The sequence below is a fragment of the Typopeltis vanoorti genome, chromosome 18, assembly GCF_054136105.1.
Source record: "Typopeltis vanoorti isolate ZY-2024b chromosome 18, IOZ_Tvanoo_1.0, whole genome shotgun sequence".
Classification (NCBI taxonomy): domain Eukaryota; kingdom Metazoa; phylum Arthropoda; class Arachnida; order Uropygi; family Thelyphonidae; genus Typopeltis; species Typopeltis vanoorti.
The window spans coordinates 13,120,369-13,143,955 of NC_143566.1; the positions used below are offsets into that span (position 1 = coordinate 13,120,369).

The 23,587-nt window shown below is 35.0% G+C and overlaps 1 protein-coding gene across 2 annotated transcripts in view; it reads left to right on the top strand.

Annotated features, from left to right (window-relative positions):
- The window catches only part of LOC150096497 (ubiquitin domain-containing protein UBFD1-like), a 205,522-nt gene that overhangs the window by 51,382 nt on the left and 130,553 nt on the right, over positions 1-23,587 (top strand). For both annotated transcript variants that reach the window (XM_090408183.1, XM_090408182.1), the window contains exon 3: positions 6,705-6,866. In XM_090408183.1, the coding sequence (XP_090264309.1) occupies positions 6,705-6,866 (162 nt within the window). The remainder of the gene's footprint in view (positions 1-6,704; positions 6,867-23,587) is intronic.

Consider the following 23,587-nt stretch of genomic DNA (forward strand, 5'->3'; position numbering starts at 1 on the left):
TACTTTATTCAGTCATTACAGTAATCTGCTTAAGATAGACCTCTCTATTAATCCCTAAATATCTGCTTTATATTCCCACTGCTAGTGAATGACCTTTGTTATTATTCTATCCACGATAAACAGGATACCAACTCTCACTCTATGAAATTAGAAAAATTTATTTGTTTATCGACTGCACCATTCTAATTTGTAAATATAGCTTGAGAATTATAGTATGGAACATAGATAAGATCAAATTTAACTTACACAATCTCGTATAGCTAGTTGTGGTGATTTTTAATCAAACAAGCATGCATGTTGGCTAATTTTTTTGGAGACAGTGTATTGGCAATAGACCAGACAAGATAGTTACACAAACAAAACAATTTATTTTGATCCTAGTATGAAACTACAAATCACAATGTAAGAGGGAGAAAATCTCCTTCTCAACCTAGTCATATACACATTAAGTGCAACAAACAGTTAACCTTCTTTTACATAACACTTGCTTGATCCTTTATATTGTTAACTCAACCATATTTAACATACAGTTATTCCTTATGTGCTAACTAAGCTAATCTCTGTTCATTCTATGTACAAAACTTACATTCGTTTCCCTTCATAAACATAACTGGTTACTTAACTAGTTATTAGCAATTTTCTCTAAGCACTATCAATACATACATAAATTCCAACAGTAAACATTAACAAATCTTATACTTACTCACAGTAGACTTCACAGATGCAGTTCAGTTAACAGAACAATTCTTCAACTAGGTTAATTTAAACCTTGCGACCTTTTCCTGGAGTATGACTGCTGACTTGACTGTATGGCGGTTCTTCACACTTGCAGTTGCCGGGAATTTTAGGTAGATTCTTCTGTCAGGAACAGGAAATGAACTGCTGATGTCTTCTGCTATGCCCATGGATAGCTGTAAGCTTCAAGCACGTCGTTGGAATCTGGCTGGGGTTCTATAGAAATACGACCTCACCTTCACCACCACCCCCATCCTCCAAAAGGGACCGATGCTGGAAACCTCCAAACTCTGGAAGGAGAGCGATAGAGTAACCACCGAGGGTCTTCCAAAACTTCTGTTCTCTATATTCTATGCTGCTTTTCGAGTCCTCTCAGACCACTTAAATATCTTGTCTCGTTCTATATAATTGTTGCCAGGATCACTCGTCGGCACAGTGACGTCACAACAGCGTGCTCTGTGTGAGACACTAAGTTGTGGGTGCATATTTTTATGTTCGCGGTTTATGTTTGTTTATGCACAGCTATCGTTATAATCTCTGCTAATCCTCTTTCCTTAGTTTACATACAACTTAATAAAGCTTATTTTTGTGCACTTTTACAGCAAGGTTTAACAATCATACAATTTCTACATAATACTAACAATTATATAAATGGAAACCTCTGTAAAATCAAACTAAAAACATTAAATAAATTAATTTCTTGTGAGAGATTTTACACTAACAACCAAAAATGATAATTTGAAATAGAATATTTAAGTTTACACTTATTTACACAAACAAAATTGTGTAGAACATCAGTGGATATACTGATGGTCTACAAGTGTCAAGGATTGTGAAATGTGACACAGCAGGGTACAACCAGTCAAATCACTGCTCATTACAGTGGTGGTCAGAACATCATCTCAGACCACGCAGTTCATTAGACAGATGGAGTATAGGAGCAGACCACAATCATGGTTCCCAGTGCTGTCAGCTAAGAACAAGAAGATGAGGCTTCAGTAGACATGCGATCACCAATGCTGGGCAATTGATGACTGAAAAATGTTGCCCTGTCTGACAAGTCCCCGTTTATACCATGCCATGCTGATTGTAGAACCAGAATATGGTGATAACGACATAACACAGTAGACCCTTCCTGCAGGTCCCTTCAGGCTGGTGGCAGGGATGAGACATTCTGTCCCCTGATACCATTAAACACCACATGAACCACAGCCTATCTTAACATTGTCAATGTTGAAATATAGTGACAGTGCTGATGTCCAATCATCGCTGGGGAACCAGCGATGATGATGATACGTTAATGACTACTGTATATCTGATTCTTCCTCTCATTGGAACACTGATGATCTGGAAGCCTCTCTTTGTGACACAGAAGTTGTGCAACCCAACATTATACAGCATGCATTTGTGTTAGGTTGAGCTGTATTAATATTTTAAATTCAGTACAGTATTCTTAAACACTCCCTGTCAACAAAGACTTGACTACTTTTTATGCTAACCACAATAATGGTACCAAAAGGAAAGCATGAATTAGTCCTTTTCAAGGGCACTGTCTCAATCAATGATTGTTAGAGGGAACATTTTAAGGATCTCCCAAGTGTGTATACATCACTTACTAAAAAAATTCTCAACAGCATTCCCAAAGAGCTCAGTAAAGAGTGACCTCATTTCTCCATTGCTTTTAGTGAATATGCTATCAAGCAGTTGGAATCAAGCTGAGATTTTGAAGGTAAATGTGGAACTTAAGTATCAGCTTCACTGTCTCTTTGTCAAGGTTTGGAACATAAGATGTGCCTGCTCACTTTGAAGATGGCCTGACTCTATCTTCAAAAATAGTGTTAAATCATGGTAGTTATAAGGGCATTCCTCTATAATCTGTTATTGGAAAAATCTTTGCTTGCATTTTTACTTATCAGCTGCTGCTTAGTGAAAAACTGTTTCAGAATTTTGCTGTAGTATCAGGCCATCCTGGAACAAGTAGCTTTTACTGATCTAAGTGAAGCATTTGAGAAGTCATTCATAAGAACAAGCATAAAGCAAAGTGTTATATTAGCACTCATGGTCTTAATAGATTTTAAGGAATGTGGAGAACTGACTAGGGCTTCTGACCTAATGACTAGTCCTCACCTTCTTGTTAAATGCTCCATTAGTAGGTATCCACTTGGATACCAAACAAACAAGGATGGGCTTGCAGTTTGAAATTTAGCTGACCAAATTTTGTATTGGCTTAAACCAAAATACAATAATGTTATAGCCAGATGAAGAGTCATGCTGGCTGAGTCATTTCCCAGTCGAACAATACCCACTGTTTTTGTCAAGAAACCAGAGTGAACAGTGAAAAGTCAGTTACTGAGCCAAACTCAAACTAGAACATCAGCAGAATTCAAGGTAAACACCATAAACATAAGAAGTCCATTAACACCTTTTATTTCCCACAGGGAGTAGGCAGGGTCATTTTTCTCCTGATTTTTGTGGACTGAAGAGAAGTTAATCTCCACTGTTAGCTAGTCAGAGAAAGGAAAAAAACCTGCTCGCTCTGGCATGGGCAAGTGTGTTTTTCTTCATGACTCAGGTTTTTTGTCCTGTAAATGTAAGAAGTATTAACAGAAATTAAACAAAACTGGCAGAAGAATTAGAGAAGTATTAGCTGAACACAATTGGTGTTAACGAAACAGAGAAAAATAGAAGAGATCCTGTTAAATAATAAATATAGGATGTTAAATTCGGACAGCAATGATCAGGAAAATGAAGGATTAGCTATAATGTTCAGCACTAAACATCAGAATGAACTTCTTGAATGGCAGGCAGTATCAAACAGAGTAATGTGGACAAATATCAAAATGGGAAATTGGACAATAAAACTTATTTGTGCTTATGGTTCTACAGAAGATTCTGTTAAGAAAGAAGTGGAAGAATTTTTTTAGTTATTCAAGAAAGCAGCTGACAAGAAGAGAAAGGAAAAATTTGTTCTTGTTGGAGATGTAAACAACAGAATAGTAATTGAATACCAGATGTATAGAAACGTTTTTGGAAAATTTGGAGAAAAGTGTAAAGCTAATAATAATGGTAATTTCAGCAGGTAATAATACCTCCTCAAATTCTCCTCAGAACAACATGGACTAGTCATTGCTAACATCATGTTAGGAATGACTAGTCCATGTTTCTATTTCTCTCTATGTAAATTTGTGTACAACATAAAGATGTACACAAATTTACATAGAGAGAAATAGAAAAATAAGAAAAGCCCTGAGTATGTTGTTGATAATAATATCATTACATTGGTTTAGGACAGTGCTTCCCAAACTTCTGGATGTCAGGTCCCCCTTTGCAAAATTAAAATATTTCACGGCCCCCCTCGAAAAAAAATCGTAATAGAGAATATTATTATAATATTTATTGTATTTATATTCAATACAAAACATACACAGGGAATATTGCAAAAATCAAATGCATATATTACATTTTTTGCCTCTTACCGTTTGGTTCTGAAGACGATGCGGGCTGTTCTGGAAAATATGAAATACTGTCATTTTTTTTAGTCTGTTTCTGCTTCTTCTGATTGTTCGTGGGAATTTTTTTAAATTTTTTATCAGCCACTTATCCATCTCAGGGTTAAATTTTTTAACGTAGAATAGATCAAATAATATCACCACTTACCAATACTGGCACACCATAGACTGATAACATGAAATTAGTGAATATTATCTGAATAAGGGAATCTCCGGACCAGGAACATTTTTCTCTTTTGTGACTTTTCTCCCTTTATGGTAATTAAGCCTAACATGAAACAGACAGCAAAGGCAGGTTATTAAAACGTGCATATGATTGGTGCGGTATTAACAAACGATCGCGCAACCGAAAGATAAAAGAATAGCTGACAATTGAGTTGAAATGATACCTCTCTTCAACCGAATTCCATATGTGAAACTGCCATAACATTCATTATATATATATATATTACTTAGTTTTAACACTTTTACGAATTTTAAGACGTTCGGTTGAATTTTATTGCTGCCTTGGTAAATCAAACTCACACACATCTAATTAATAACAATAGTTTTTAGTTAGATACTGTGTTTGCCCATGAAACATATGGTTTTGTTTCAGTCTATATAGCATGGTTTCTGTATGAGGGGACATGTGATTTATTAATTAGTGTGTTTTTATCCCAGTTGTCTCTAATTGCACTATTTGTTGAGAAATATATTACACAGACTTCTCATACCTTATTCACTGGCATAATAAAAGTACTTGCTTTTATTGCCTCTGCAGTATAGTGACTATTAGGGAGGGGTGTTGTTTACCAATGCAAGCGAGTTACTATCTCTCCACATGAACTTGTTTAACCTTTTTTTCATGTGTAAAGTATATGCGAAACTTTTATTGGTAACAGAAAACTATCTCGGATGACAGTGATAATATAAAACGAGTTTTGATATGTATATAAAGTCAATATCAACAGTCCCTGATTATGAACGCATGATGAAAGGGACAGGAAGATTTGGAGCTTCCCTGGAGAGCATTTGAAGTAAATACAATTAACCACTGCTTTGAAATGAAACATATCAATAAGCAATATTTACTAATATTCATTAAGCGCCGAAATACGGAGGAAGCAAAGTTTGTGAACCAACACCAATGTGTGAATTTTTCCATTAAAATATAAAAAATAACAAAAAAAGAAATAATAAATAATAAAAGTTGAATACGTTTCTTTTAAAATAAAAAAAAATCTACTTAGTCTTAAAACATTTTAAATTTGTTTTCATTATATCACGGCCCCCCTCAACAAAACCTACAGCCCCCAAGGGGGCTGCGGCTCACAGTTTGGGAAGCGCTGGTTTAGGATACAAGTGTTCAAGGGATTTGAAATAGGAAGAGGTTACCATTTAGCTTTGAGCAGGATAAAATTGAATATCATAGCTGCATTTAAAGGTGAACTGTAGACTCAGATATACTATTAAGAAAAAATGAAAGAGTGAAAATGAGAATCAAAACATTAATTGATTCATATATGGTGAAGTTGTCAACGAGGATAGAAAATTCAGACCTCCATGGTAGACTCAGGAAGTTAGGCAGTTGTGGAAAAGAAGAAAGTGTATCAAATGTTACTATTAAATAAATCAGCATATGCTCTGAGAGAATACAGATAAGAATGAAACAGAGCTAAGCTGTGTGTAAAAATAGTTGAGCAATAGTCATGGGCAGACTTCTTGAGCTATTTGAAACATCATGTTGAAAGTAGCTAAACACACATAGATGCATCTGAAGCAAAGTATGCAACAACTACTGACAGTTTTATAAATAGTTACTGAAGACTGCTAATAAGGATCTTAAAGAATATGGTGATTGCTGCTGTGTCCCCCTTGCAATTCATTGTTTTATAAGCATTCCTAGTACTTACTCAAATTCTCTTCAGAACATGGTCTAGTCATTACTTACATCATGTTATAAAGATGTACACAAATTTATATAGACAGAAAAATAAGAAAAGTCTTGAGTATGTTGTTGATAGCAGTATTTTACATTGGTTAAGGACATAAGAGTACAGGGAATTTGAAATAGGATTTGAAATGCATAATATTATACACATCATGAAAAGTGTGTATAATAATTATATTATATAGTCATTAATGTCATTAGCCTTTTTATACGAGTAGCCTAGCCATGAAGATACTTCATTTTGCTTACACTTGAATGAGGAATTAAACAAGAACATAATTTCTTAACATCCAAGTGAAGATTTCAAAACAATAAGAATCCTGTATTTGTCTTGAAGCCATAGATACTGCTAAATTTGTGCTAATAAATTTGTATTCCAATATTACTACTGTTTTTATTATCATTAACTTTCCAAATGAAGCAGTGCATATCTCAAAATAAACTGTCTAATAATATAATTTCATAATGGTATACTGCATATTTCTAGGGTGTTTCAATAAAACTGTATTATTGCTTTGGTTTTGCAGGAAATGTAGCTGACAATGGGGAACATAGTATTTCTGTTGAATCATCTTCACAGCCTGAAGAAGTAGAATTTAAAATAATATATAATAAACAGAAGTATGATGTAAGTTTTCCTTTTGATGAAACAGTGGCATCTCTTAAACTGGATATTGAAAAACTTATAGGCAAGTGCATTTATTTAGAAAAACAGTGATTAGCTTTCTTAAAATTAACAGGAATTAAATGTTATTAAAAAAATAGTATTTGTTAGATATTTTTAATAATGCTGTTTTAAAATATTTGATTGAAATTTATCATAATGAATGTAGTGCTTGAAAAAGGTTAATTTCAAATCACTGGAATATTTTTGTTATTTTGTTTTTGACATTAATTTGATATGCTATTATTATGTTTCTTTGAATATTCTCACATGGGATCTTTGAAGTGAAGCTAGCTTAATTATTGACTGTTGGATTTCAGAGAGAGTGTGTGTCATACTGATTCAGCTTGGATGTATGCCGTGAAAGTTTGAAGAAATTCCTTTTTTTATTTTTTTTTATTTTCTTTTCTTTCAAATTGATCTAATCTTTATGCATAGATCCAGGGAGTCTCCATTTGATAGGGTTTTAGAAGTTAAAAAAAAATTACCTGTAATTTATTTTATTTTTTATGGTTAACTTGGTTGTTAATTTAAGTGAAGTAGTTCACCTAAGAATGAAGAGACAAATATTTAAAAAGATGTATCTCAGCATGCCAAATTAATATACAAAGTGTTATAAAAATCCTGGAATGTCCAAGTAAAAACTAGTTGCTTCCCTATATATATATATATATACTGTTGGGAAGCAAATCTATTAGCTGTGCACTTTGTTAGACAATGCTGCCATTGTTTAAAACATTTCTGGAACTTGTCTTCTGAATGCTTCTTATTACTGTCACCATGAGTTGAATATCAATTTATCTGCATCCTTTCAAAGTATTTTGGGAACAGCCAAAAGTCACAATGGGTTTAAATCTGATGAATATGGAAGCTTGTTGGTTTTTTTAATCATAAACTCACAGACAGCTGATCATGTGCATGGGCATCATGATGGATGATCTAATTGTTTGACAAAAGTTTAGGTCTCTTATGAACAGCATCATTTAACCTTACAAGGTTACATGATACACTTCTAAATAACTGTGTTAGTTCACTGTTTGTCCTTGGTTAATGAATTTGAAGTGAATTATGCCCCTGCAATAAGAAAAAAAATTCTCATTCATAAGAATGTCATGATTTGCAATCATGACACTTGCACTTTTTTTTTTTTTTTTTTTTGGTCTTGGTGAGGATGATGCTTTCCACTTCAACATTTTGTTCAAGATCCTACTGAAAGAACTAAGTTTCATCACCAGCAATGAATAAAGATTGAAACAGACACCATGCTGCTCCTGATTTTGACCTTCACTCAAAATTTGCAGAACCATTTTTGCAAAAAATTTTTCTCATTCCTAAATTGTCTGTCAAAATCTTCCTCACTGTTTCTCTGTTTACATTTAATTCTTCTACCATTAACTGTACATTTAATTGCTGTCGACAGAACTAAATGTGAAAAATGTGAAAATTTCAAAAAATTACCAATAGGGGAAACATGGTGTTATGAGCAAGAAAAGATAGTGAATTTTACATACTGCATGAGCCCTAAGGTGGTATAAATAGAGGAGTTAGACTGACTCTGCAGTGGGTCTTACTTTGCTGAACATGTCTTGATTGTGAAGTTTTTATAATATGAATGGGGAAAATGCTGTAGCAGCAATTCACAAGTACAAATGTTTAATGACTGCAAAATGGCCCAATTATGCCAAATCAATGGGCAATGCATCGTCCATTGATTTGAAGAGACAGGCAGTTTGATGGTCCAACCAGGAAGAGGAAGTAAATCTGAAATTCTGCAAATGACTGAAGATGTTGCAACTACAGATGTTGAGCAGTCAGGCGAGAATGCTGTAGGTTTGTGCAGTGTATGTGTCACAGCAAGACAATTAGATTTGCCATACACAGTGGTATGGATAACTTTGTCTAAAGCATTGCAGAGCTACCTTTATAAACTCACTCACAGCCAAGAAATGTTTGCATTGACATTTCTAGCATGCATGGAGGTGGATGAGGATTGACGGAACATCCTATGGAGTTATAAAGTGTATTTTCAGTTTGTGGAACAGTAAACATCAAAACTGAGACATCTGGGCTACAGAGAATCCCATGCGTTTCATGATCCCTTACATTTGGTTGTTATCGGTTTAACTCGACATCCGTTCAACTAGACTTGTGACTTAACAGTAATGTTGCACATTATTGAGACATGTTGAGTAGTTTGGTCATCCCACAACTACAGCAAAAAAAAGGGTGCATGAACCTGTTGGAGCATCTCCTGACATAGGTCATTTTACAGAGAATAGAGTAATCAGTCGCTCATTTTCTATGAAATGGCCCATGCATTCACCAGACCTTTGTGACTTTTGGCTTTGGAGTTGCATGGTGTATTGAGGAATATTCTTCACCTGCAGATTTGAAAGACAGAATCACGCATCATGTGCAAAATATTTCAGCATAAAGCTTTCTTTTGAAAGATTTGTAGATGGTTATTAAAAGATTATCATCTACAAAAGATAAACTGTTGCCTCTGTCTTTAGCTGGTAGTTACCAAATCCCTTATGAAATTGTAATTTAATATACTTTGAACAGATAGGCCTTTTTTGTGGAAAAACGAATTAGCAAACATCACTGCTACATTGAACACCTAAAACCTCAAAGGTCTGCTCTTGTGGAATGAAGTTCTTCTCCATAGAAGCAGAAATAAACCCATATTTCTGCTTATTTGAATTGCTTGTTGTTCCACATTGACAGTGTACTGTTAATTTCAGTATGTAATATTTGTGCAATTTTATTAAAGTTTATTGTTGTGTTTATCATATGTTTTTTCTGTTTGAGTAAGCACTGCCTGGTATGTGTAAAGCACACAAGAGAGAAATCATTTATTCTGCATACGCTGTAGAAATTGCGATAAAATATCAGTTGATAATCTGAAAAACAGTGCTTGAACTACTGGAAATATCATAGATAAAGCTAATTTTCACATCAGACACTCTGTCCCACCATTTGGGAAACATAGTTGTCTTCCTTGTGTGGAATTCATACCACTAGACAAAGTATGTTTTCCTCAGCTTCTGGTACCCTCATTATTCTTCACCTCTCCATTTCATGGTGCAAGAAATGTGCCTCCCTCACAGCAGTGATGAAAGTTAGTGAATATTCAGGAGCTTAGAATTTGAAGACTAGTAAGAACCTCTCAATAAAGTTGAAGAGCTGTATGGTTTCAATTAGCAAGTCCATAATAAAAGTGCATGTCTGCCTGTTCAGTAAACACGAACTCACCCTCCATTGTAAAACACTGATGTATGACTTTGAAAATAAACAAATAGCAGCTAGCACTGCTCAAGGTGAGCCTGTTAGATTGAGTACAAATCCAGTCCTCTTACACATGATTCTGGTTATTTGTAGTGACTATTCATCAAGTTGTATCTGTTTTGCACACTGTTAATGATCATGCCGTAACAACAAACGTCAGTAACATGATGTTTATTGGAACTGTTTTGTTGATTTTGAGGCGTCACCTTAAACTTCATGATGGGTGTGAATTCACCCCATATATACAGATTGTTAAACAGCCAAAGCTAGATAACTGGCAGGAGATATCCACATAGCATTTTAAGAAATACAGAGAACCAACCTTATAATCTAATTGCCCAGTCCTCACCTTGTGCACTCATTAGTAGGCATCCACCTGTTTGCTTATTAATGAGTGCAAGAAATAAATCTTACATCATCTCTCATGTGAATTTGTGCACAAATCAGGAAGGTGGCAGAGGTTCTGGGTCCAATATTGAAAAAGCTTAAAAATCGAGGAAAGGGTACTTTGAGAGGAGTCAGTATGATAAAATTGATATTAAAACTGAAGCTAATCTGGATATCTGGAGTAATTATTTTGAAAGATTTTTAAATGAACCAAGCAGCAGTGACAGAACAATAATAGTAGAAAATATTCAAAAAGAATGCAGTCAGAAGTATATATCAGTACTCGAGGCAGGAAAGCCATCAGAAACCTGAAATGTGGAAAGCATCTAGAGTAGATGATATCTGAACAGAATGTTCAAATATGGAGGTATGAAGGTTTTGCAGTGGCTGTACTGTGCAATTCAGAAGACATGATTAGAAGGTCAAATTCTGAATGATTGAAGTAGAGTTTTCATAGTACCCATCTGTAGAAAAAAAGGAAATAAAGCTGAATGCGAGAATTACAGGAATTTCCCTGCTGAGTGTTCTGGGTAAAATTTATGCAAGAATACTTGAAAAGAGGCTAAAAAAAATGTGGAAGGGAAACTGGTTCACCAAGTAGTGGTTGTCTGATTTTCACTTTAAGACATAGTTGAGATAGGAATATAACAAGAATCTGTATTTAATAAGTACTGTAGTCTGGAAAAGCATATGCTGACAGAGCGCAAAGAAAAAAAAATGTGCAAGCCCTACTGTTATATGGGAGTAAACAACACCCCATACAGAGCAAAACAGTTTATATTTAAGTTGTAAGTCACCAGTTATAATTAAAGGAGGTACAAGAATTTGGTTTGATGTAAATAAATTGGATATGACAAAGTTGCATACCATCTCCACTCTTATTATTCATCATCTGCATAACTAGGACAATAGTCAGAGACTTAGTTTGTATAGGTAGATCCATCACTACAGTAAGTGATGTTTTTTTTTTTTTTTCAGTTGCAACTTATGCACTTGAAAGTTGGAACCTAAGAAGTCTAGGGAAAGGATAGCTGCTTTTGAGATGTTATGCTACAGTAGACTCTTGATCTTACACATTGAAAGGTTGACAAACAAATGGATCCTAGAGGTGATTCATGTGATATTAATATGACTTTAAAACTCCTTAAGAACATTGACAGAAGAAATCTGAAAGACTTGAGACATTTTATATGAAGAAGGTGAAGTTCTTTCTCAAAATAATAATGGAAGGTAAAATACCTATGAAAAGGGGAAGTAGCAGTCCTTCAATATGATAGATCAGAAAATTAAAGCTTCAAAAAAGAGCCCTGTTTCGGATCATCTTACAAAAATTTGTTGCACATCACTGAGGTATGGAGTGTCCACATGACATTAGCTGATGTGTAATGAAATTTTGAATATTATTATTATTATTCGTCACACCTCCAAGGAGTCTGAAGACTCATCGCAGGAGGACATCTACTGTACAACTCTCCATCTCCACAACCAGTGGTGAGCTATAAGGGGCTTGCGTGAGCCCTTTGTTAAATTTTTCTCAAATTTGCAAGCCCCTTGTTCTTGTTTACTTTTTTATTTTTTCAAAAAAAAAATTTTTTTTTTGAAACATATTAAGCAACAAACTCATACGGTAACATAACAAAAATTAGTCTATTCGGCAGTGTATAGATTATTTGGAATTATTGTTTCAACTCCTTATAACAAATGCACCCAAATTTGAAAATAAAATAAGTGCATGCACTATCTTTACCCTTCTCTCTTCTAGTAGCCAATCAATTAATAAAAGTTCATGTGGCTTTTTTTTTTCTTCCCCTACTACCAATCACTTACATCAATGGCATCTACTGCCCACCACCACCAGTATTTTTTGTCTGTAAATTGCATGTGTTCTGAAGGGCTGATTTGTCTGTATGCAGGATGAAAAACCTGAGTTTCCGGCAGGGAAAACCCTGCCACATCCATATGAGATCGGCTAACTCACCTTCAATTGATCATCTGCATTCTGAATGGCAAGTGTAAGTAGAAATACTTCAGCTATTTAGGCACATTTTATAGTAAAGATGGAAAATTATATGGAAATAGGCAATTGAATAAGCAAACCTGCTATGGTGGGAAGCTAGTTGATAAGAGAGAAATTAGCCAAAACACTAGTACTATTCAAGACTGTTCAAACCAATTTTAATTTATGGATCTGAGAATGAAATTACAAATAAAGAATTTTGTGATTGCTGTTGACCACAGATACATGAGAGTTTTGAGAAAAAATTAGGCAAGTGAACAGAAGTAGCGTTGATAAAATCTTATTATTATTGTTAAATTATTTGGTCACTTAACATTAATATTGAGTTATATTCTTTTGGTTTATTAGTCGACCATAAATAAATATTAAAAGATATACGCAATTGTCAACAAGTTTTACCAGCTATTCTGTCTGGCTTCTTCGGGATAAGAAAGTCAGTACAATATCGTTTACTAGTAAAAAAGAAGAATGGAGTAGCGCAGTGAAATCAAGTAAAATTAAAACAGGGTTTTAATTTATTATTAAGTAAAAAATAAAAAAGTGTTCACAAAGGCAGCAACAAACAGCCAGTTTTGTTTCTGCTTTTATGTGTCTAATTTAATCCAGATTTGTTTTTATTATTATTACAAGAGGCCTCCAGTGAGTCAGGGACTCATTGAGGGAGGACACATATCACACACACTCCGCATCACACTTTCTCTTGAATTCATTCACACAATCTGTACTCACAACCTCGAAAGGCAAGCCATTCTAGTAACACATGGCTCTGTGAGAGATAAATATAGCTCTTGTCCCTTTCTTGACTGCACATTTCATGAATGTCCTCTGCCCACTCTCTGTAACATGATAAATTCCATCTATTGGTATCCTGCATAATCTTTTCAGAAATTTGTAGTTATCCATCATATCTGCCCTCTTTCTTTTGTTTGCTAATGTCTGCAGTCTACAAATTTTCAGTCTGTCCTCATAATCTACATTTCACATGCCTATTATCATCTTTAAAAATGTCCTCTGCAAACTCTCCATTGCATCTTTTTTTATGTTGAGCCCATACACAAGAGGTTGTTTGGTGAACCTCTAGTATGTTAGTAATGTATGGGTAGTGGTTGGGAAAGGAGAAACTTCTTTACATTTGATTTCAAGTTGGGTAAGTGTGTTGGGGAGCCTGTTCCACAATACAGCAGCAAGAATGAAGGAAATGAGATGAATTTATAGAATATACATATTGCAGACACCTGTGTGAAAGTGAGCTGGTAAGAGATAGGTTTTTAATTAAACTGATTACTTTCTTATATAGAGCCAAGTATTTTCAGGGAGCTCTTAGGAGCCTCACCCCAGATGTGAGAGCAGTATTCAATATTGGGTGGAATTCAATTTGTATAAGGTTAACATCTGTTCAGAGGCAAAGTAATGCTTTGAACAAAAGGGAAAGCCTAGTTTTTTGGAAGCTGAAGAGGCAGTGGTTGTGATATGTTTATGCCAGGAGAGGCTTGATGTCAGGGTGATTCCAAGAAGAGAGATCTCATCTTATTTAGAGATTTGAGTGTTGAGGATAATACAGTACTGGAAGAAAATGGTTCATTTTTGTGAGAAATATGGCAGAACTAGGTTTTGCTAGCATTGAAATTGACAAGGTTATCTGGATTCTTCGAGATCAGAATTGAAGGCAGTGGAAGCTTATGTTCTGTAAGTTGAGGTTGATTTTTGTAATGTGAGGTTTGTCAAATGTAAGAGAGGAGTACAGCCTGCTGTCATCTACATAACTGTGTATTAGGTTGGCGGTCAACTGAAGTGGATAGTTGATGGGAAGTGCAGTACCTTGTGAATTCCCAGTGTTATTTGAATAGTGATAGGATAAGGAACAATCCACCATCACATGTGGTGTATGTCTAGTTAGAAAGTTGGCAATCCAGTTGCAGAAGTCACAGGACAGACCAAACAATGGAAGTTTGCTTAATAGGCTTTTTTTTGCCAAGTTTGGTCAAAAGCTTTGGAGATATCAAGTGCAACAACTTGAGATTCACCAAATTTCTTTGTGGCATTTGTCCAAAGATGAGTGACATGTGCATAGATTTCCTGTTTGGCAGTTGTGCAATCCATACTGGTGGTCATTTATTAGCTGGGTGCTTTCAAGGTAGTGCATTAGTTGGGTATTAATGGTTCTTTCCATTACTTTAGACAGGACTAATGTGAGTGAGATGGGGTGGGGGGAGGAGACAATAGTTTGATGGTAGTGATTTGTCACCATTCTTGGGAATGGGTTGAACATAGCTGTGGGATAGATACTAATGGAGGAAGAGAACATAAACAGACAACATTGGATAGGAGTCAATTCTGGTGCACAAACCTCTGGACAATTGGAGGAATGTCATCAGAGTAAGGAGATTTTTTAGTGTCTAATTCGGACACTATTCTTCTGATCCCTTTCTGACAAAAGGACAGAGGAGGCATCGAGTCTTGGGTATCTGGAATGCCATGATCAGTTACGCATACATTGAAGATAAAGTGTGAAGCCAGGATATTGGCTTTTTCTGTTGGTGACCATGCAATAGAGCCATGTGCATGTGATAGGGGTGGAAGTAGTGTTGGACAAAAGTAATGGCCAATTGCTTTGGCAAGAGACCAAGATGCTTGGCTGCCATTTGGACAAGATGCCAGTTTCCTGCTTTTCACTCTTTGAAACTGTTTTGGAAGCATTGATAGTTTTCTTGCGGCTGTTTTGGACTTGATTATAAGCAATAAAGGAAGCTGGTGTACTTGATTGTTTGCTTGTACAGTCTTGGCACACCTTTTGGAGAACCAATGCTTAGTTAGGAGATGGCAGTTCGGAGTAGTGTGTGGGAATGTATGTCTCCATGCCAGTAAGGATTACTTCGGTGATACATTTGGTGCATGTGTTTCAGTTAGAAGACTGAAAAGTCCAACCATGGGAAGGAGGCATGGAAGTCATGGAGGCATCCCACTTAGTACTTTTATATTGCCATACTACTCCTGTTTAGGAGTAATTTAGCCAAATGTTTAGCAGTTTTGTATGCAGGATTGTTTTATAGTATCCACACTTGAGCACTGGGGTGTATCTTGTTTGTGAATTTTAGGTGCTTCATATATTCTGGGTATTTTTACATGCTTGACTTTGTTATGTTTCTTTTTCCACGTAATTTATGGACTCGATTCTTTTGTGAGTTAGTAGGATCACAGTCTATGATTTGGTATGTAGACTGATCTTGTAAAAGTATGTGCATTTTGTTTTCATATCCTAATTTACGCTCATGCGTAGACCTACACATTTTACCATGTAGGCATTCGGAACCAAAATCCAACGGAATAGGTTGGTTACGTGTGTTCACTGTGCTGGTTTGCCTGTTCTGGGGGATGAAAAACCCAAGTTTCTGGGTGAAAAAAATCCTCTACCTCCATATGAGACTAGCTAACTCACCTTTTGTCGAAAGAGACCAGATAAAGGTTCCTCATGTCACTGACAGGAATCGAACTTATGTTTTTTCAACCAAAGGGCTACGTCTATACTGACTGAATGACAGAGGCTCTGTTTTCATATACTTTAGATTTAAAATCACAGTTGCGTTACCTTTGTCTGCTTTAGTTATTACAATATTGCCATTATTCTACAGCCTCTCTTAAAGCATTGATTTTTTTTGACATATCGTTCCTATGAGGTTTGGGTTGGAAGACATTCTTCAAACCTGAACAAGTGTGGTTGTATTGATTTATCAGAAATCTGGAAGACAGTAATTTTAAGATCAAAATTAATACCACCCCCCCTTCTCTATCTAACAATAGAATGCTAATTAGGACTTAGTTCCTTGTGTTGTCAGTTACAATTTTTTTAAACTGATTCCTGATTCCACTGTTAACCAAATTATTGCTGTGTATACTGTGACAAATGGTGTTTGTGCACTGAAGATGCTGGATACAATGCCAACAAAATATCATCAAATAAGTTAAATTAATATCAATTATTTTCTTATTATTCTGTGTTGTCAATTAATACCATCAAATAAACTGACATATATTGATTTATTTATGCTTTCATTTTATTCTCTCTCAGAAAATACCATTGTTTTAGATTTCTTGATGTTTATTATGAACCTGTATCTCTTTCCTTCTGCACTTAACTTAGCACTGCTCTTTCTAATTCATTTTTTTTTTCGGTACTGACTGTCTCATTTGCAAATCGCAAATTATTGATGTTTGTACCTTGAAATGAAATTCCCTTTATATTCTCTTTTATGACATCTATTGTTCTCTCCACAAGCATGATAAATATGCTTTGGGGATATTGAGTCTCCTTATCTTGTTGCATGGAACAATCTTCCTGTTTTTTCACAGTTTCTTTGAGAAGCCTCTGCAGTAAACATGTCAGGTTACTATCCACTCCATAAGATTTGAGTACAGTTCATTCCACTTTCTGATGTGTATTGTCAAATGCTTTCTGAAAGTCAACAAAGTAGGCATGAATATTTTTATGTAGAGCTTTCTCTGCAGTTAATCTTAACATTAATATTTGGTGCACAGTACTATCCCATCTGAATCCTTCTTGTTCACCTTCTAGATTTTTTTTTCTCCAGTAGTTTCTTTATTTTCTCTGTTAATATCATAAGTACTCCTTCTGCATGACATGTTAGGGCAATTGTTCTGTAGTTTCAACAGTCTGTTTTGTATCTTTTGTAGTAAATGGGTATTAAAATTGATTCATGACACTTTTGGTGATTCATCCCATGTTACCTTTCCATCACGATTCAAGGTCTCCCCAGTTATCATTCCTGGAGTTTTTATGTCTCTTCAGATGCTTTACTGCCTTTACAATCTCATTCCTGAGTGTCTGTCTCTCACTCATGCTTGGAATAGTATTTCCTTCAGTTAGTTAACATCTTTCCTGTGAGCAGTAGTTTGTCTATCCCTTTTTCCTTTTGCATTCATCAAGATTTCTCCCTTTTCATTTTTGCTCCGAGTTACATTTCTTGGTGATGTTTCTCATTATCTTATTTAGCAAAGGAATATCAGCCTTCTCTGATATATTTCACTTTTTTTTTTTTTTTTAATATTGAAACACAGATTGTGCTTAAAGATTTGTGATGTCTCTTTATCTTATTACAACAGGTGATTTCCAAAAAACAGAATTATCAAACATTCTCTTTAATTTTTGGAAAACAAAATCTCAGACTAAATGTTTTGTGAGCTGTGTACATTATGAATGCATGCATGATTTATGACATGCCCATCTTATTATGTACATTATACCCAGATGAATGTCATACTCCTAGTATTAAGCTACAAATATATAGGAACACTGTTAATTATTACTTATTTTTTGCACAATGAATTCCTCTTCTTATGTTTTCTTTTCCGTTAAGGTCATAAATAAATCTGCATGTAATTTAAAACAATAAAATACAGGTTGACATGTAATTCTCTCCATCCAGTGGTTCATTCATAGTAGGTATTACCCATATATACAGGAAAACCTAAATTATTAGATATTTCTTTCTTACTTTTTCTCTCTTATCCTCTCCCACTGTAAACTGGTCTAATGCTCGGTAATTGGTTCACCAATAATCTGCTATCTTTGGATAATTTAACATACCACTAAAAATGTGGAAATGAATTATTGATGAACTGTGTATATCCTGAAATCAAGAAATTCCTTCCCCTTCTCTCAGCATACCTTTCGATTCAATAAAAGAGATGTGAAACAGTTTGAGGCATGCCTGTGATATGCAAACAGTCATGAGACAATTTGTGTCTCACTCCTTGAGCAGGTGCAGTGTGAGATACTGTTGGTATGTGCCTTGCTTGAATACATTAAGGCATTAATTATGGAAGATCTTGAGGTGTGTTTTTTTATGGGGAAACCCATCCATGAGAGGTTCAGCAATCTATAGTACACTAGTACTGTCATGAACAAGAAAGACCTTCTTCACATTCATTTACCTTGAAGACCTGCAGATTGCATTCTTTGGAAAACACGTTAGATAGACTGTTCCAGAGGACAACAGTGGAAGAGATGAATGAAGAGGAGGAAAAATTTGTTCTACAAGTTTGGAGATTCACTGTAAGGGAGTATTGATTAGCTGCTGCTGTTTGAATGGATTTGACAGAGGAAGGGTATTATTGATGCTAATGTTGATGAACAATAGCCATCAAAATATTTGTAGAAGATACAAGAAAAGATACAGAAAAAAAAGGATGATCAGATCATCAATCTGATCATTTTCTGTACAGAGTCTTGTATTTTTAGGAAGTTGCTAAGAGCACTACAATAGATGTGAGAGCAATATTCATTGATCAGATGGATTTGTGATTTGTATAAAGTTAGAAGTTGCTTGGAGTTTGAAGTAATACCTCAAGTGAAAAAAAACAAAAAAAACAATAATAATAGAACCTAATTTTTTTGGAAACAGAGTATTTATAATATGAGCATTATAAATCTCTTTCTCTATTGGTGCCAATAGAGATTTGAAGTTAGTGTTATTTCAAAAAGATAAATCTCATTGTGTATAATGATTTTGTCTATAAGGATGTATAAAGACTCAATGTCTTCATGAGTTTAACGGCTAATAGGTCATTTTGAGAAGACAGCTTATGCATGTGATATCCTGAAATATGAATCTGTTTGCTAATTTAATTTGGAGTTTAGTTTGAAGTATTTTCTTTTTTTTTTAAAGTTAAACACTTGAAGTTGGAGGGAGTAAATTACTAATGGTGGGAATGACAGGATTGCATGCATATGGGAAAAAAAGTAAAGCTGGAAGAGAAGGGTTCTTTTTTGTAGAAAATAAGGCAAAGCTGCATTTTGCTACCATTAAAAGAGAATTATCCCAGCCTCACTGATGAATGCTTTGGAGATCAGTATTTAGGGTAGTAGTGGGTAAGGCTTTGGAAGTTGTAGTGATTTGTGCATTGTCAGGTTTGTCAAATGAAAAGGAGAAAGCTGTGTGTTGTCAGAAAAACTATGTATTGGTTTAGAATCTGCTGCAGTAGATTATTTATATATAGAGAATGAATAGATAGGATGGATGAAAAAAACTCTTGTGATCCTCAGGCATTAGTTGTATACTTAGAAGATAGGGAACCATCCATCATCACACAAAGTGAGCATCCAGTCAGAAAGCTGCCAGTCTAACTATAGAAGTCAGGTGGCAGACCAGAGTTTACTTAACACACCTTTGTGTTGACCTGGTCTAAAGCTTTGAAGATATCAGGGACGACCACTTGAGACTTGCCAACTTTTTCTGTAGTATTGGTCCAAATATTTATGACATAAGTGAGTAGATCACCTATTGACGACAACGACAGAATCCATAATGTTAGTCATTTATTGGTTGAGTGTTGATAACTCTTTTCATTAATTTGGAAAGAACTGAAGTAAGAGTAATTGAACAATAGAGTGAAGGTGTAGATTTGTTACCCTTTATAGGGATAGGTTGAATGTGGACTAATTTCCAGACTGCAGGATAGATACAAATGGAATAAGAGAGTGGAAAAAAAACAACAACATAGAATGGGAGTCAACACTAGAACGCAAACATTTAGGAACAGTGGGAGGAATACCATCAGGACTAGGAGACTTTTTGATATTCAATTTGAGAAAAATTTCTCTGATCTGTTTCTGGGAATTGAGTGAGTATTTGGAATGATTGGAGGACTTTTACCAAAATAGTGGTGCAAGAATCGGAAAAGTAACAGTTCAAGAGGTTGGTGTTTTCTGTTGGTGATGCAACAAATCCATTAGGATGTAATTGTGGTGGGAGTAGTGTTAGACAGAAGTTGCAACCAATGGCTTTGACTAGAGATCAGAATTCATGGCCACTATTTGGACAGGATGCAAGTTTCTTGCTTTTAGCTCTCCAAGTCAGTTTTTGACATGTTATGAGGTTATAATGTTAGTTTTCTTACACCTTTTCGAGGTTTGGTGTAAGCAATATAGGTAGATGTAGTTTTGGATGCAATCTGTGGTATGCTTGATTCCTCTCTTATACAGCATTGACACACCTGTGGGAGAACCAAACCTTAGATAGGGGATGGGAACTTAGGGTGGAATGGGGGATAAATGTTTTCATGCTGAAAGAATTATTTCAGTGATGCATTCAGCACATAGGTTTGGGTCAGATGCAGTAACTAATCTAAGGAAATGTGGCAAAGTAGTTGCATAGACCATTTCACTTGGCTTTCTTGTAATGATGTGGATGTTTTGTGTTCATGTTGTTTCATTGGAGGAAAATATCAGCACGAGATTGCAGTCTTGAAGTGCTTTGAAGACAGCATTCCCAATGTACTTGGATGGGTGACTAGTGAGGAAGGGGTCCAAGCTATTCGGAGAATGGTTGGGGTTTTCTGGTATTCTGGTAGGCATGTGTACTATTTATGAGAGGTTACTGGTGATGACAAATGTCTTAGCCTCTCTTCCTGCTTGATCTGTACAGTTGGAATAGGAGAGGCAGCTGGTGTTGTGAACATTAAAGTCTCCAAGGTAAATAACTTCACTGTTAGGAAAGTTGGATTGAAGAATATATATCGACTTTTAAGAAAAGTAAATCAGAGTTCAAAAATTGAAAAGGGATGGAGAGTTTCCCCCCCATATGCATGTTGTCCTGCCATTTGCACTATTAGTAATTTACTTCCTCCAGCTCTTAATAGTTTAACTCTTAATTTCAAAATAAAAAGAATATACCTCAAACTAAACTGTAAAGCACATTTACAAACATATTTGTATCTCAGTATACCCCAGGAGTGTTTCATAGTAAAGAAGGATGAGGTTATAATCTGAGTTACCAGGAGAGCAAATGATATCTGCAGTATATTTAGGAAGAGAATTTGTTAGAAAAGGTCAAGGGTAGGTAGGATGGTGAAGATTATCTTGTATGTTGGTAGTAAATGAATTTTCTGCTTTAAATCATTGCTAACAGCAAATATCTTGGTATTCCTAGATTAACCTGTGGACATTGAAATCCTAGAAGAACATAATCTCACTGTTTGTGTATTTGGGTTTCAGAAAATTGAGCTTCAGAGATGGGTTAGATTATCTGAAAGTGATAAAGATGACTACTACAAAATGTAGTATGGAAATTTTTAACTAGAGCAGATCAGGAAGAAGAAATTTAGGTTTGGCATTCTCTGTTGTGGGATGTCAGATCTGATGAATGCATATGAATCACTCTTGTAACAGAAGGAATCATGTAAACTGTAATTTGGATAGCAAGGTGGACAGTAGGATGCTCAATGAGGCTTTGAGAGAAGTAACAGGCAAGGTTTGAATACATGTAGGTGATGAAACATGAGATTTACATTTGTGTTAAGAGCATCAGTGCTAGTGAAGTAGATGAATTATTTTTTTCCTGTGAATGTTTTTTTTTTTATGATTTTTAGTACCATTTTTGTGATTTCAAAGAAAAATTAAAAAAACTAAAATCATTGTATCTGCTGGATTTCTGTTCAGGACATACCAGTCATTGATAGTACCCAAAATATTGCCAAAAATTAAAGATATATGAGAATTAAATTCCTAGAATAGACCTGTATTATCACACATCTATGGTGACTGAGGCAAAACCATGTGATTGCATGTTTGGACATGTCTATACTATTGCCATGAGTCATATCAAAACAATCAAGCCAGTACTTTACAAGCTGTTGTTGAAGTTTGCATGTGTGTATGTTGCTTTCGGTGGACAAATGAGAACAGAATTTAGAACAGCATATTAACACCAAGTTTTGTGCAAAGTTAGGCAAAAATGGAAGTGGTACTAGACCTAAGCTGGTTTATGGTGATGATGATGATGCCATGAACAGGTCTAGTGTATTTGAGCAGATAAGAAGTTTAAAGAGGGTTAGAAAAACATGACACGATTTTCTATCCCTCTTATATTTGACTATTGTAATAGTTAAATATAAGAGGGATAGAAAATAGTCAAAGAATGAAATTGAGAGAGTAAAACAGCGAGAAATATTGACAGATAATTTGGGAGTGAGAAAAATTTCTGCAAAGACAGTTATACTGAATTTGAGTGAAAATCAAAAGCAGCAGTAGCTTGATGTTTGTCCTGAACTTTCTTTACATTTGCATTCTTTCATAGTTATTACTGGTGATTACTGTCTCTCATGCATAGTTATTACTGTCATTGCTGTGTTCAAGTCGATGCTTGTTTGTTTTTTCGATAAGGGCATAGTTCACTTAGAATCCATTAAAAAAGAACAAACGGTAAACTGACATTGTTATATAGAGATGCTGGCAATGTTACAGGAAGCTTTTAGTATCCTTGGAAATGCTAAATGTTTTAATTTTATAAGATGTTTTAAGGTAATTTTAATATATTTACATAAATTTTTACTTATTTTATCTGATAAACTTTGGTATAGAGAATAGGTACTGCCTGCAAAATTGTGGTTCTGGTGTGTGTTATTTGTATTCACTCTCTTATTAGATCTTTATTAGAAATATAGATTTAAAACATTCTGTTTTCAGGTCCTTCTCATTAGAGCATATTGTTGCATATCTCTTATGGAGACTGTTGGGCGATTGGCCACTGCTGTAAGTTTTTGGCATAATATGCTAAATGATAGACAGTCTAACATAAGTCACGTTATAAGTATATCCAAGAATGGCAAAAAGTTTTGTTTCTCTGTTTCTGTTATGAACTGTATGCATTTATGTTATTAGTTTAGATGCTGAGGAATTATTTCATGACTTGATTGCTTGGGACCAACTTACAAATACGTCAGTTCTGTACTTGCTTTAGGCTCATTAGGCATCATGCCTGTCCAGATATATCAAATCTGATGCACCTATAACTTACCCAACATAGAGTGAACAGGATGCATAGTTCCAGTGAGAAGAGAACACATACAACACATCAGATAGCTAGTTAAAGAAAATCAAGCCTTTCATACATGCTTGAAACATACCAGAGATGGATGATTTTCACAATAGGGTCATAAATTTCTGTTGTTTCTAATTATACTAATGCCAATTATTCCAATCATCATTAAATACAGTGCATTGCTTCTATACATTATATTCAATGCTCCAATAAAGCTTT